Source organism: Podarcis raffonei, chromosome 5, assembly GCF_027172205.1.
Source record: "Podarcis raffonei isolate rPodRaf1 chromosome 5, rPodRaf1.pri, whole genome shotgun sequence".
Classification (NCBI taxonomy): Eukaryota; Metazoa; Chordata; class Lepidosauria; order Squamata; family Lacertidae; genus Podarcis; species Podarcis raffonei.
This window is the reverse complement of record NC_070606.1, coordinates 2,087,830-2,103,492: the sequence shown is the minus strand read 5'-3', so window position 1 is coordinate 2,103,492 and position 15,663 is coordinate 2,087,830. Positions and strand designations below refer to the sequence as shown.

General features: G+C 43.1%; 1 protein-coding gene across 4 annotated transcripts in view; it reads right to left on the bottom strand.

Annotated features, from left to right (window-relative positions):
* LRP6 (LDL receptor related protein 6) overlaps positions 1-15,663 on the bottom strand; it is a 102,496-nt gene that overhangs the window by 22,348 nt on the left and 64,485 nt on the right. For all 4 annotated transcript variants that reach the window (XM_053387525.1, XM_053387526.1, XM_053387523.1 and 1 more), the window contains 3 exons: positions 3,977-4,193; positions 2,597-2,886; positions 1,648-1,874 (listed from right to left, as the gene is read on the bottom strand). In XM_053387525.1, coding sequence (XP_053243500.1) covers positions 1,648-1,874; positions 2,597-2,886; positions 3,977-4,193 — 734 coding nt within the window. The remainder of the gene's footprint in view (positions 1-1,647; positions 1,875-2,596; positions 2,887-3,976; positions 4,194-15,663) is intronic.

Sequence of the window (15,663 nt, the reverse complement as noted above, 5' to 3'; positions counted from 1 at the left end):
TTCATCTCATACAGAACCAAAGACAAAACATAGAAATATATCAGAACTATAATGCTTAAACATTTGTTTTAGCACACAACATAACTTTCATTTCTTTTGAGAGGTAAATAGTTTCACTGTACTGTGTATAATAGATCCCTAGGCTTAAATATTCACCCAGCCATTGCAAACAATGGGTAGCTTTGGGTAACTAATGACTCTCCGCCTAACTTACCTTACAGGGCTGCTGTGGAAGATAAAGAAGGAATATATGTACATCAGTCTGAGTGTCTTAGAGGAAAAGTGGACTATACAGTAAGATCATGGAGGGCAGCAGGCAACGGACTAGAGCAAGTGGTTCTCAAGCATTTTCCCCACAGACCACTTGAAAATTGCTGAGAGTCTTGGCAGACCACCTAATGATTTTTCTGTTTGTTGTGGTAATTATAATCCACTATGCTGGATGATTTTAATTGTATTTTTATTGGTTATTTTAGGTGCTGGAACTCACCATGAACGCTTCCCTTGTTCTCTTATAATGGCAATGGAGCCCACCTGAGAGGGGCCAGAACTGAGTTCTAGTAAGTTCCGGCTGAAAAAAAGCCCTGGTTATTATATTAAGTAAGACACATTGTTTTTATTGGCACTCATCTTTTAATGGTTTTGCCTGAAAAATGTACAGTGGTACCTCGGGTTAAGTACTTAATTCGTTCTGGAGGTCCGTACTTAACCTGAAACTGTTCTTAACCTGAAGCACCACTTTAGCTAATGGGGCCTCCTGCTGCTCCCGCGCCGCCGGAGCCCGATTTCTGTTCTCAACCTGAAGCAAAGTTCTTAACCTGAAGCACTATTTCTGGGTTAGCAGAGTCTGTAACCTGAAGCGTATGTAACCTGAAGTACCACTGTATAGGGGAAATTCGACATCTTTTTATACTGCAAAATAAACTGAAGATTTAACAAGCTATTACAGCTTGTTGTAGCTTTGGATCTAGACTGTTTCTGTCATGGCATGGGGTTGTAAGGAGGAGAGTGATGATGACTAACCTGTGACCCTCCAGACATTGTTGGACTCCAACTCCCACCAAACACAGCCAATGGTGAGAGAAGAAGGGATGATGGCAACTGTAGTACAGTAAAGTCCATTACCTCTGGTGTAACAACATATGATCCTATCTACTCTATGGATCACATTATCACACCCTTATACTGCCTATTTTATTCCAATTATTCCTTGGCATTACATGTTTGAAAATCACTGACATGGGCAAACCTTGTTTTTGATGAGTTAGGGTTTACCAGGGGTTATTCAACAAGAAGATTTCCTTTTTGTCTACCACAATTAATATTTTCCTGCCATGATCAATGTAACAGGATATACTCTCAACTCATCCAGGGCTAGGATGAGACCCAGCAGGCCTGGCTTGCACCACATGTGGACTGAGAACGTACTGTAGGAAATAACCAAGAACACTGCAGCATGTAAGGGGTTTGTGACTGACATAGAGAGATTCATCAGCACGCATGTGAAGAACAGAAAGGTAGCAAGGTTTGAAATCACTGGCTAAATGATCATTCTCATAGCACAGTCAGCATTTCCTCAAGCCTTGCTGAAATTGAGTCAGCATCTGGTTTAATAGCTTAACACAGAAAATTAAGCAAGCACCTCACCCTTCAGCAGGATCCAGTGCTAATGCCCGAGGACTATCCAAATCCTTCCACACTAGAACCTGGCGATGCTGCCCATCTAACTTTGACACTTCAATACGATTTGTTCCAGTATCGGCCCAATACAGGTTCTTTCCAAGCCAATCCACAGCCATGCCTTCCGGGTAATCCAAGCCAAACTCCACTACATGCTCCAAGGCACTACCGTTCATGAATGCTCTGCTGATGGTCTGCAATGGGAAGTAGCAGAAGAGAGAGGGAAGGCAAGAGACAGAGCGTACACATGAAAGCTAGTAAACAGCACACTCCTTTAGTACATTTATTTAGAGCTCCAGTGTGGTCCAGGTGCCACTGGGTTAAGTTTTCTCAAGCAGCTTCTAGGGGACATATCCTCCTTGTAAACGTTCCTGGCATCCTCCACTCCCCCTTTGTCTTGCCAGAAAAGATTTCTAGGATTCCCCACAGCTACCAGCTGTAGTATCGACTGTATCAAGGAACCCTGGCACATCTATACTCCCTTGCTTGCAATGTCACTGTATCGACAAACAGAGGAAGTATCTGTGCTCCACCCAAGAGGTGAGGCAACCATCTCAGGTGGCAGGATCCATGGGGCAGCTGATCCTGACCCTGAGCTTTAGTCCCCCTTGTTCCTAATGTAGGTCTTCACTCCCCCCTTCTTCCCTGGTGGGGAGGGGGACACTATTTCGTGGTTTGCCTCAGGTGCCAAAATGTATTTGGCTGGTACTACATGGGGCTGCCCTACTCCAAAGGGACAGAAGAGTGGGTGCATCCAATATCCTCAGTGTTTTTACTCCCCTTAAGCAGCAGACATTTGGGCTGGTTCTCAAAACTTTCAACAGGATAAAACTCTCTTCCAAGTACCTAGTAAAATGTTACGGCTTTGCTCAATTTTTCCTGAAGTCAATGGGTGTTGACTGCATGACTGCATTACCTTTAATGAAATGTCTGTCCAATATATGCGATTGTCAGTTACATCAAAATCCAGAGCAGAAGCTTCTTTAACTCCTGTGAGTGGGATGGCAACATTGTTGTTGTTAGTCTCAAGAGAGATCCGCCTGATATCTGCTCTGCGAGAAAACAGCAGGAAAGCTTCTGGGACTATGCAGGTCTTCATGTCACTGATCAGCTCCAGGCCTATGGGGCAGGCACAGCGCAAGCCCTGAGGCCTGTACAGGCAAAGGTGGCTGCAACCCCCATTGGACTCTGCACAGGGATTTGTACCTAAGAAGAGAGAAGGGGGAAACCATTCAGGATTCTTCTCTGATGTGAGACTAATATAAACACGATTCTGAAGGACTGTTGGCGCTCACAAAGTTTCCCAAAAGTGCAGCAATACAGAGTTAACTCACGTTATCTGCGCACACACGTAAGTGGACTGAACCAATTCAGACTCACTTCCTGTCTGGCGGCCATGGCGTACAGCTGTTCCCAGACCAGCGGAGCCTTTCCGTGCGGCTAACTGAGGATAATATGGGAGTAATTATCCTTGCCAAATGATGACGGGGGGGGGGGCAGGATACTTTCTGAATCCATTTTTTTACAGGCCACTGACAATAAACAACATTTGGTCCTCCTCATTCCCACTAGGGGCAGATGGCTCAAACTACTGTCATCCTGTGCTAGTGCTACCTTCTGTCCCATTTGAGCATATATTTTTAAGGGGAAATCCTATAAAAAAATTTTTTTAGTTTCATTTATCAGCTGCTTAGAGCAGTGGATACCTTCTCTTTGGCATTAATTATGGAACCTTCTCTTTCATGCATAAATTATGGAAGCTGTTTAAAAACAATCCCAGGACTTAACTGTACAGGTAACTCGCAACTTGCATGCATTTAGCGGAACGGGGGTGGGCGTCCAAGAAAAGAGACTTGGGCAATCCCACCTGATATTGAACCCAATGTGTTATGACTGTAAGATTTTTCTTGCTTTGCACACTATCCCTGGGGCATTAACCCAGTGTAAACTGAAAGCTGTCGTACAACATAACGTGCACTCTCTTTCTGGAGAATGGAGAAAAGGGTGGATATCCCCAGGTGAATTAAATATCAAGTTTGCCATTTGGAGCTGCTATTAGATCTAGTCCCTTATCTTGGATACTGAGGTGGGACAAAGAACTTTTCACCAAAGTTAACGTGGACTTTTTTTGACTGAGTTTGTTGCTTTTAAAAAAATATGAAGTAAGTCCCCACTTTCTCACTCTGTGGTTAAACACACAGAAAGGTTCCTCAATTGAAACACCTCCCTTTTCAACTGATTACTAAAGACCCTCTTTAACCTAATAGTGTGCAGTTCAGATTTCTAGGATACTCACCAAGTATCTGGTGGACATTTGCAGCCTTCAGACCCATGAGGTCAGGGAGCTGGTCTATGATGATCTCCCTTTCCGCTGTCTGCTTATGAACTCGCTCAATGCTTCGCCTTTGCCAGTCTGTCCAATAAATATAGTCCCCCAACAAAGTGAAACCAAATATATGAGGAAGCTTATCCTCCACAAGGACTCTCCTGCTAGTTCCATCTGTGTTCATGACCTTCACAGGTACAAAGAAACATACAAATATAAGTGATAGTACCTAGAAAGCAATGATTATCAGACCATTTAGTTCAATAAATCTCAAACTGTGCAACTCAACATTATAAATTAAATGTAAGTCCAAAGTATTGTTATAGATGTGGGTAAAATTAATAAATGCTAGGATTTTGCGTATTTGTGGTATGAAGGGAGGAAATACAAGCTGCAAAGGGATTCTTGGGTAGCCTGGCCAAGCTAGGGAACAATACGGGAACAATAGAGAGCCACTGAGGGTCGTTAACAAGACAAGACTTGCCCCAGGTGGGACCAGAGACTGGGGATTTGGAAGGTTGCCAGCGCAACTGCTCTGGTGGGGGGCAAGGGGGCTTCTGGGAAGAAGGAAAAAAGGGGGAGATCCATCCTTGGGGTGCCCTGGCTGCAGGCAACTTATGCTGCTGCCTCTTGGAATGACTATGCTGTAAGATCTGGACCCCCTCCATGCAGACTGAAGGTGTATGAGAGTCTCCCCTGGGTCTTCCATTCTCCAAAGGGACACACACCTTGCGTGTGAGCCTGTGGTCCCATGTGCTCTTGCCCCTGCTTGGCAGAGAGACGGGCAGGCACCGGGCTTCTGTAACAGTATCCATCTACAGAAGAAGTATCCACATACATACAATGCTCTGCCATTCCTTCTTTCCTTCTTCTGGCTTTAATTCCTCATAAACGTTAAACACACACACACCACCTTTACAGAAAACACTAACAAAATTATGTCATACGGGTGACGTATTCATGCCTCTAGCAATGGAAAGGCAGCAATGCCCACTCCCCACCCTCCGCACTGTCTAACACACTTTTTTGCGTTTGGACAGGTTGCCCTTTGCAGAAGTTGCAAATCCATGGCATGTTTCAGAATTCACTGAAAATCACCAGAGTGCTGAACTGCACCACCATATATCCATACCCTCAAGAAATGTAAGCATAAGTAATGATTAACTTGAAAAGAGGATGTGTGTACAAAAGGAAAGTCAATCTGGTAGATCACCTTCCTTGTCTGTTCCTTGCTTAAGACTGAAAGCCCTTTGTGTTTTTGCTCCTCTGTAAAATGCTATATATATTGATGGTGATTTGCAAACAAAACCTAGTGGTATGAGACAATTCTTGTGAACATCCTGTGAAAGATTTCCCCCTCCGTTCCAAATATCAGGTGCACAACACTAGAGCATCTCCTCTTATGTTACCAACAGAATCCCATGTAGATCCCACACTTCTTATTTCCTAAAACAACAAGAATTATGTGTGAGAGCTGGATTATAAAACATTTGGTTTGTAAAGAGACTGAAGCCTGGAACCCTACCAAAGACTCATACACATAAGGAGAAAGTAAATGCTTTTCAATAACATAAATGACATTTAAATATAGTTAATTGAAGTTGCTTGAATTAGAATTAGATTTTAATTGGCTAGAATCAGGTCTAGCCAATTAATATCTTTCCCAAATTTATCTCTATGGAAGTGAAATTGTGCCATCTAGCTCCAAGTCATGCATAGCCCCAAATTGTATGAGTGTTTTATAATGGACGCGGGTGGCGCTGTCGGTTAAACCACAGAGCCTAGGGCTTGCTGATCAGTTGGTCGGCAGTTCGAATCCCTGCGACGGGGTGAGCTCCCGTTGCTCAGTCCCAGCTCCTGCCAACCTAGCAGTTTGAAAGCACGTCAAAGTGCAAGTAGATAAATAGGTACCGCTCCAGCGGGAAGGTAAACGGCGTTTCCGTGCACTGCTCTGGTTCGCCAGAAGCGGCTTAGTCATGCTGGCCACATGATCCGGAAACTGTATGAAGGCTCCCTCGGCCAGTAAAGCGAGATGAGCACCACAAACCCAGAGTCGTCTGCGAATGGTCAGGGGTCCCTTTACCTTTATACTTGTAATGCCTAATAAAGGTTTGGTGAAGTAAGTCGTAAGTATGAGTGGTTCTCAGAGCCTATGTTGTTGTTGTTGTTGTTTAGTCGTTTAGTCGTGTCCGACTCTTCGTGACCCCATGGACCAGAGCACGCCAGGCACCTCTGTCCTCCACTACCTCCCGCAGTTTGGTCAGACTCATGTTTGTGGCTTCGAGAACACTATCCAACCATCTCATCCTCTGTCGCCCCCTTCTCCTTGTGCCCTCCATCTTTCCCAGCATCAGTGTCTTCTCCAGGGAGTCTTCTCTTCTCATGAGGTGGCCAAAGTACTGGAGCCTCAGCTTCACGATCTGTCCTTCCAGTGAGCACTCAGGGCTGATTTCCTTAAGAATGGATGCGTTTGATCTTCTTGCAGTCCATGGGACTCTCAAGAGTCTTCTCCAGCACCATAATTCAAAAGCATCAATTGTTCGGCGATCAGCCTTCTTTATGGTCCAGCTCTCACTTCCATACATCACTACTGGGAAAACCATGGCTTTAACTATACGGACCTTTGTTGGCAAGGTGACGTCTCTACTTCTCAAGATGCTGTCTAGGCCTGTCATTGCCCTTCTCCCAAGAAGCAGGCGTCTTTTAATTTCGTGGCTGCTGTCACCATCTGCAGTGATCATGGAGCCCAAGAAAGTAAAATCTCTCACTGCCTCCATTTCTTCCCCTTCTATTTGCCAGGAGGTGATGGGACCAGTGGCCATGATCTTCGTTTTTTTGATGTTGAGCCTCAGACCATATTTTGCGCTCTCCTCTTTCACCCTCATTAAAAGGTTCTTTAATTCCTCCTCACTTTCTGCCATCAAGGTTGTGTCATCTGCATATCTGAGGTTGTTGATATTTCTTCCGGCAATCTTAATTCCAGCTTGGGATTCATCCAGCTCAGCCTTTCGCATGATGTATTCTGCGTATAAATTAAATAAGCAGGGAGACAAAATACAGCCTTGTCGTACGCCTTTCCCAATTTTGAACCAATCAGTTGTTCCATATCCAGTTCTAACTGTAGCTTCTTGTCCCACATAGAGATTTCTCAGGAGACAGATGAGGTGATCAGGCACTCCCATTTCTTTAAGAACTTGCCATAGTTTGCTGTGGTCGACACAGTCAAAGGCTTTTGCATAGTCAATGAAGCAGAAGTAGATGTCTTTCTGGAACTCTCTAGCTTTCTCCATAATCCAGCGCATGTTTGCAATTTGGTCTCTGGTTCCTCTGCCTCTTCTAAATCCAGCTTGCACTTCTGGGAGTTCTCGATCCACATACTGCTTGAGCCTTCCTTGTAGAATTTTAAGCATAACCTTGCTAGCGTGTGAAATGAGTGCAATTGTGCGGTAGTTGGAGCATTCTTTGGCACTGCCCTTCTTTGGGATTGGGATGTAGACTGATCTTCTCCAATCTTCTGGCCACTGCTGAGTTTTCCAAATTTGCTGGCATATTGAGTGTAGCACCTTAACAGCATCATCTTTTAACATTTTAAATAGTTCAGCTGGAATGCCATCACTTCCACTGGCCTTGTTATTTGCAGTGCTTTCTAAGGCCCATTTGACTTCACTTTCCAGGATGTCTGGCTCAAGGTCAGCAACCACACTACCTGGGGTGTACGAGACATCCATATCTTTCTGGTATAATTCCTCTGTGTATTCTTGCCACCTCTTCTTGATGTCTTCTGCTTCTGTTAGGTCCTTACCACTTTTGTCCTTTATTATGGAAATCTTTGTACGAAATGTTCCTTTCATATCTCCAATTTTCTTGAACAGATCTCTGGTTCTTCCTATTCTGTTGTTTTCCTCTATTTGTTTGCATTGCTCGTTTAAGAAGGCCTTCTTGTCTCTCCTTGCTATTCTTTGGAAATCTGCATTCAATTTCCTGTATCTTTCACTATCTCCCTCGCATTTTGCTTGCCTTCTCTCCTCCGCTATTTGTAAGGCCTCGTTGGACAGCCACTTTGCTTTCTTGCATTTCCTTTTCATTGGGATGGTTTTCGTTGCTGCCTCCTGTACAATGTTACGAGCCTCCATCCATAGTTCTTCAGGCACTCTGTCCACCAAATCTAAATCCTTAAACCTGTTCGTCACTTCCACTGTGTATTCATAAGGGATTTGACTTAGATTGTATCTTACCGGCCCAGTGGTTTTTCCTACTTTCTTCAGTTTAAGCTTGAATTTTGCTATAAGAAGCTGATGATCTGAGCCACAGTCAGCTCCAGGTCTTGTTTTTGCTGACTGTATAGAGCTTCTCCATCTTTGGCTGCAGAGAATATAATCAATCTGATTTCGATACTGCCCATCTGGTGATGTCCATGTGTAGAGTCGTCTCTTGTGTTGTTGGAAAAGCGTGTTTGTGATGACCAGCTTGTTCTCTTGACAGAACTCTATTAGCCTTTGCCCTGCTTCGTTTTGATCTCCAAGGCCAAACTTGCCAGTTGTTCCTTTTATCTCTTGATTCCCTACTTTAGCATTCCAATCCCCTATAATGAGAAGAACATCCTTCTTTGGTGTCACTTCTATAAGGTCTTGTAAGTCTTCATAGAACTGGTCTATTTCAGTTTCTTCAGCACCAGTGGTTGGTGCATAAACTTGGATTACCGTGATGTTAAAAGGTCTGCCTTGGATTCGTATCGAGATCATTCTATCATTTTTGAGATTGCATCCCAGTACAGCTTTCGCCACTCTTTTGTTGACTATGAGGGCCACTCCATTTCTTTTACGGGTTTCTTGCCCACAGTAGTAGATGTGATGGTCATCCGAACTGAATTCGCCCATTCCCGTCCATTTTAGTTCACTGATGCCCAGGATGTCAATATTTATTCTTGCCATCTCATTTTTGACCACCTCCAACTTGCCCAGGTTCATGGTTCTTACATTCCAGGTTCCTATGCAATATTTTTCTTTACAGCATTGGACTTTCCTTTCGCTTCCAGGCATATCCGCAACTGAGCGTCCTTTCGGCTTTGGCCCAGCCGCTTCATCAGCTCTGGATCTACTTGTACTTGCCCTCCGCTCTTCCCCAGTAGCATGTTGGACGCCTTCCGACCTGAGGGGCTCATCTTCCAGCGTCATAACTTTTATATGCCTGTTGTCTTTGTCCATGGAGTTTTCTTGGCAAGGATACTGGAGTGGCTTGCCGGTTCCTCCTCCAGGTGGATCACGTTTGGTCAAAACTCTCCACTATGACCTGTTCATCTTGTGTGCCCTGCTCGGCATAGTTCATAGCTTCTCTGAGTTCTTCAAGCCCCTTCGCCACGGCAAGGCAGTGATCCATGAAGGGTCAGAGCCTATAAGGGAAGGCTATTATGCTTTTCAGGCTTTTTAGTACTTGCTTCTATTTACATGTGTACTTGCCCTATTTAAATGTGATTTCCATGCATGGATTCCTGGTGGGACAAGAAGATGTGCACAGGGAAGAAATCTGGAAGAATGTTACCACCCAGGCAGGCTCACTCTTCAAGCTGCATTGAGCCCGCCAACACCACCCACTGTGCCATACAAAGGGTTGGTTCTCACCTGAAAAGCACCTCTTTTAACCATGAATGAGAAGCAAACACTACCAGGGGAGAAGTGGCTTTTTCACACACTTCTTTTGACTGGCTGGCACCTCAGTTAGCTTCAAAAGCTGTCTACTAAGCTGCTTGGTCTTCTTCTGTTTCCTTTTATTGTATACGAAATAGATAGATAGGAAGGTAGACAGACAGACAGACAGACAGACAGACAGACAAGACAGACAGATATCCCCCAACAAGTAATTTAAGGTTTACTAGGGGCTACTGAGAACCTTGCAATTAATTGGGTTACTAGGTTGCAGCAATCTGCTGTTAACCTGAATTGGAAGTGCTATCCCATAATATTTTTAAAAAGAGGTGGGTCCAGGGTGACAAAATGTCTGTCCATTCACAGTATATTTGGGAAGAAAAGAAAATAAGACAATAAATACACTTCAGTAAATTAGTATTACAGGCTCAGCTATGAATGTTCAGTAACTTTGTTTGAAATGTGCTAGGCAGTTACTTTTTCAATAAAAATGAAAAACTCTCAATCTGCAAGAAACCCTTCTACATCCAGCTGGTGTCTCCAGTGGTTTCTGCTCATTTTAACCACTATGTGGTTGGATTTCACATTTTGAGGCCACTCCTAAAACCCTTCAAACCACAGCAACAATACAGACTAAGACAGAAAACAGATGTGACTTCCCCACACTACATTTCTTCCTAGAGTGAGTAAGCTCCCCACAAGGGGGAAATGGCCTGTTTTAGCCATTACAGCTAGAATCAGAGAACGGTAGAGCTGGAAGGGACCCTGAGAGTCATCTAGTCCCAACCCCCTGCAGTGCAAGAATCTCCAAGGAAGGAGAGTCCACAACCTCCTGAGGGAGTCTGTGCCACTGGCAAACAGCTCTGACTGTCAGAAAGTTCTTCCTGATGTTTGGTTGGAATCTCCTTTCTTGAACTTTAAGCCATTGGTTCAGGTGCTATCCATCTGCAGCAGAAGCAGGAGAAGGAACTGAAAGTTCCAGTTCAGGTTTGTAACATAAAGTAAGTGCAAAACTGCTCTGAAATACATGTGCTAACAGCATACAAGTCATTTTCCATGTAATATTTCTCATTGGAACTTAATCATTCTCTTCTCCCATTATCCATACAATTCAGTTATACTCCTCAATTTTTTTTATTTGCCTCCTGTTCTTTTCCAAGCAAGTGTAAGTACCCCCACAGCCCTTCATGATATGCCCCATCTGTTGTGTCTTGTCCACAAACATTTTTTCTGCAATTCTGATTATTATCAGCCACCCAAAGTCTAAATACTGCCTTAAATAACTTTACTATTTTTCCATGTTGTCTCCCTGTGCTTGGATCTCCTTCCTAGGACCCCTTATGTGAATCCTTTGGCTCAACTCCTTTGTCTCCAGCTGAAGTAAAGCCTAAATATACCATGATTTGGAGGAACATGTGTGAGCTGCAGCCTCATGTGCCTGCTTCCTCTGCTTAGCATAGAGAGGTGCTGTGCAGGAGGATGGAGGGGGTTCATATGTAGTGTCTCAATTGAACTTCAATATTGACAATTTTGATATTTGAATCTATAAAATTCATTCTTGGTTTGTTCCCCACCTTCAACTGTAAAACTTTTAAATATCCAACAAAATCTCAAGTTCTGTTGGTCCCGCCATGAGTGATTATTACTAGTCAGAGAGACCACTGATTTCAGTAAACCCATGCAAACCAGAGCAAATGGATTTAGGATTATAACCACTGCAGGGGTGGGGGGCTTTAAATAATTTGGAGAAATGCCTACCTAATCACAACCTAATATGCACACTATATACAAACTCATTTCGAAATAGTCTGACCAGCTCTAGAATTACAATAGTCAGCAGGTTTGGAGTATCTGTTTCGTCTGCATTTTTCCCTTAATACTTGCAGAAGCTCTGGCCCCCTACTAAACCAAACTGTGTAACAGTCTGCTCTCAGTTTGGCAGTGAGTCAACTGCTCTGGCCTATCCATTTTCATCTCTTTTTTTGGAAAGGGTTGTGGAGAGAGGGGGATGGAACAGAGAACAGTAGGTACGACGTGGGATCCATCTTGGTGCATCATAATTCAAATCTCTGAGATAAGGGGGGGGGGGAGTCTAAAAACCAGGACAATTTCCCCAAATACTTGATATGGGGATGGGTGGATTAAAATAGGAGGCAGAGGCACACTTCACTCTACTCTTAAAATTTCGTATCTTTGATTTCTTGATTGGCTCAGAGCGAGTGAAGACTTTCTTCTTACAACAGTGAGGCAGCCCAGTTAATATTGCCTCTCACCCTCCCCTGAACCCAGTCAGCCAAAGCAGCATGGTGCAATGGCGATGCTTCGGATTTTCCCTCACAGTAGTCAGCTACGGTTTAGGCAGCACTGGGAATTCTGGTGTGTCCAAGTCCTTTGGAATTAAGTCACTGTCCATATTTCGGCAGAGAATGTGGGAACTAATGATGAATATTAAGAGTGTGTTCTGAGGAACACATGATGTTAGATGCAAAAACATAATTACTTCAGTTTTCAAGGCACACCTGATCCTTATCATTGCACACTACTGTTCCTCACTACACAAGTCTAGGATTTATGGAGCTGGGGAAACATAAAATGCCTTGCATTACAAAGAGAAATTTCAATTACGCTTGGGAAATAGTAAATGGAACATTAATTATATCTATCTTGCCCCTCCTAGTTATTGTTTTTTTTTAAAAAAATAATTCATTGCTGGCCCTACCCTTGATGTCTGTAGGTTCACATAATCCCATCTCGGGCCCAGAGCAAATGCAGAACCAGCAGGTGCAACCCAAAACATCCTTGTTCAAAAAGGAATTGTACTGTTTTAAAGGAGTCTTCATATGCTTAGATTATCAGAAACTATTTATTTTACTATTTCATAAACTATAGAAATGTGCTCTGGAGTATGAATATATCAGCTCCTAATGCTCACTAGCCTGAACCTATGCTGGCCAACAACTTACAACAGCTGGCAAGACCTAGACATGGAAAAACGCTTCCTGTTTTGAACTACTGAAATGTGAATATCTAGACTTTGTAAAGTCTAAGAATCACAATTTTTTTACTTTAGGCTATATGTTTGTGCATGTTACGAGCCAATGTGCTTCTGTTAGTAGAAGCAGTATTTTTATGAATAAAAACAGAAAGTTGATGCAAAAATTATCTTGCTCTACAAATTACTGTTGTGTGAAATCTCAACTGAACCCAGAACAATTATAGGAGTACACTTCGTTGAAGTGGACTGATAAGCTATAGGTGGTAGATTGGCAGCCGATGGCTTCCTAAATCTGGCATACAAGAAATGGATAAGCACTTGCAAAGTTTAAATTTCTGACAACGAATAAGGGTGCACTTGCCAGTAGACTTAACCTTTAAGCAAACCCTTATTTCTCTGAGTACAATGTGTGGAAGGCCCTCTTTCAGGGAGGGAATTTAAAAGGAAAGGTTTTTGCAGTAGGGTAGCGAGCTGGCTTCTGAGGGATTGAATGCATATGTTGAGGGGAAACACTTTCTTTGTGTATAATCATCAAGCTGAGGAAAATAATGGCAGAGCAAGATTCAGACATCTGAGTGAAAAACCCCTTGCTAAAAATTAAAGGCAATGGGAGTTAGTGTGTTGGTGTTAGGGTGTTAGTGTATGGTTTTCTATCTTGATTGGATGAGAGAAGAACAAAGTAATTAATAGAAAACAGAGAATGGTTAGATAATAAATAGGGGGGGAAAAGCATATGCATATGCAAAAAGCTGGGAAGTTAGTTGCAAGGGTATATAGCCTGCTCTTAATATGCAAAGATGCACAACACACATATAAATGCTACACCAATGCTGGACACTTTGAAGATGGGTGGCATACGTGACCAGCACAAGCAAAGGGGGAAAACCTCACCCCGACTCATATTCAACTTGGAGCAGGGAATGAATAAATATGAAGTCAATTCAACAGAGCATATCATACATTTTTAACCTCATGGCACAGCAGGGGAAAATATGTTTTAAACCTGTAGCAAGTCAATGAGAAATCTTCCCCACTGGTAAGCACAATAGCAGCCATCCAATTCAATAGACATTTATCAGTGAAACCTGATCGAGATAAATGAGGAAGCAGTTGAGCCACAGCCTTCCTCTGCCTGCTGCAGGCTGCCAGATAAAATGGAAACAAAAGCTCCCTGCTGAGCCTCCCCCCACCAGTCTCCATTAGCACACCCCCCCCCGCTGGTGCTTTACAGTCTGGGGGCTATGCAACAGTGCAGCATGAATCAGTAAGCTGAAAGAAAATAATAAAAAACCACATATGCAGCAGTTAAAAAACACACGCAAAATCTGGATTTGCAAGAGACATCCCCTGTTTTTCTAGTGATACGGCAAGCTTATTATATGACTAATACTGCATGTGCAAAGAAAAAGGTGACTTTATGTATTTTGAAATAACTTCCTATTGTTCTAGTCTATAGCACTCCAAGATTTTATATATTACATGCAAAATCATATAAAACTTAACTGCCTCCAGGTTCATTATACGTTTTCAGAATCAATACATTGGTACCTGGTTTACTCGTGCCAACCTAGCAGTTCGAAAGCACGTCAAAGTGCAAGTAGATAAATAGGTACCACTCCGACAGGAAGGTAAACAGCGTTTCCGTGCGCTGCTCTGATTCGCCAGAAGCGGCTTAGTCATGCTGGCCACATGACCCGGAAGCTGTACACCGGCTCCCTCGGCCAGTAAAGCAAGATGAGTGCCGCAACCCCAGAGTCGGTCACGACTGGACCTAATGATCAGGGGTCTCTTTAGCTTTACCTTGGTTTAGAACCATAATCCATTCCGGAGGTCTGGTTGTAAAACCAAAGCAGGTTGTAACCCAAGGCGCACTTTCACCAATGGGGCCTCCCGTCCAAAATTGGATGTAATCCAAGAAAATGGGTTGTAATCCAAAAAAAGGGACACACACTTCCGGGTTTGACGTGGTTGTAATCCAAAACGGTTGTAATCCAAAGTGATTGGAAACCAAGGTACCGCCGTAGTGTTGTATATCACATGGTTACATTGTTATGATGCTTACTTTAACCAAATATAGCAACTTGGTTGCTATATTTAAAGTTGGTTAAACTATGCATCATAACAAGCGTTTGAGATGATGCTCTGCCTTCGTAAATTGAAAGAAATTTTCATTCTCTTTTAATCCTACAACCATTTTTGCACACCAAAAAAACTAAGGCAAAAGGAGCTACTCATCCTACTCCAGTTTCTGCTCCCCCCCCCACATGTGACTTTGATGCCAAGACCCCTTAAATCCACAGAGTGATATAGACATAATGCAGTATGTGGCTTCAACCAGCCTGCTGTGGTAAAACGGGGATTCAAGGGGATATTCCTTTTGCAAGGTAATAGCTGTGTACTATCATCCAGTAGTTCTGCAATGCACCTAGTGATCACCTATTTCTGGACAGTCCATTTATGGACTATGCCAGCAGTGGTGGGCTTTGGGGTCTCAAATTTCAGTGGTGCCCTGTGCCCCCCTCCATTCTACATTATAGTTTCAGCACTCCCGAAGCTGCGCGCCCAGTGCAACTGAACCAGTCGTGCTACCCCAAATCCATACCTGATGCCAGTTTCACATGTGTTATTTCAGTTTCTACATTGATCTGCATTGTTTTAAAACAATAACATCAATTCACATTGTTTTCAAAGCAATTTATCATAAAATGAGCATTTAAAAAAAAATCCTAACAAGAGCTATAGCGCAGAATCTGAAGACGTAATAAAACTGAATTCTGATCCGCGTATTAGTCTTGGAAGTTTGGTTGGGTGACTTAATAATGCAGGTTGGACTAAATCCTCATGTATCTCTAAATGCACTTAGTTTTTATTCGAGGTTGTGAGAATCATAAGAGTAGGAAATTCAGCATTACAGTAGTTGTGCATTTATTAGATTAATTAGCTATGCTCTGTTATAGAACAAGAAAAATGTTGAACTTTAAGTAGCAGAGGCACAAGTAGGCCTACAGATCATGGTGAAT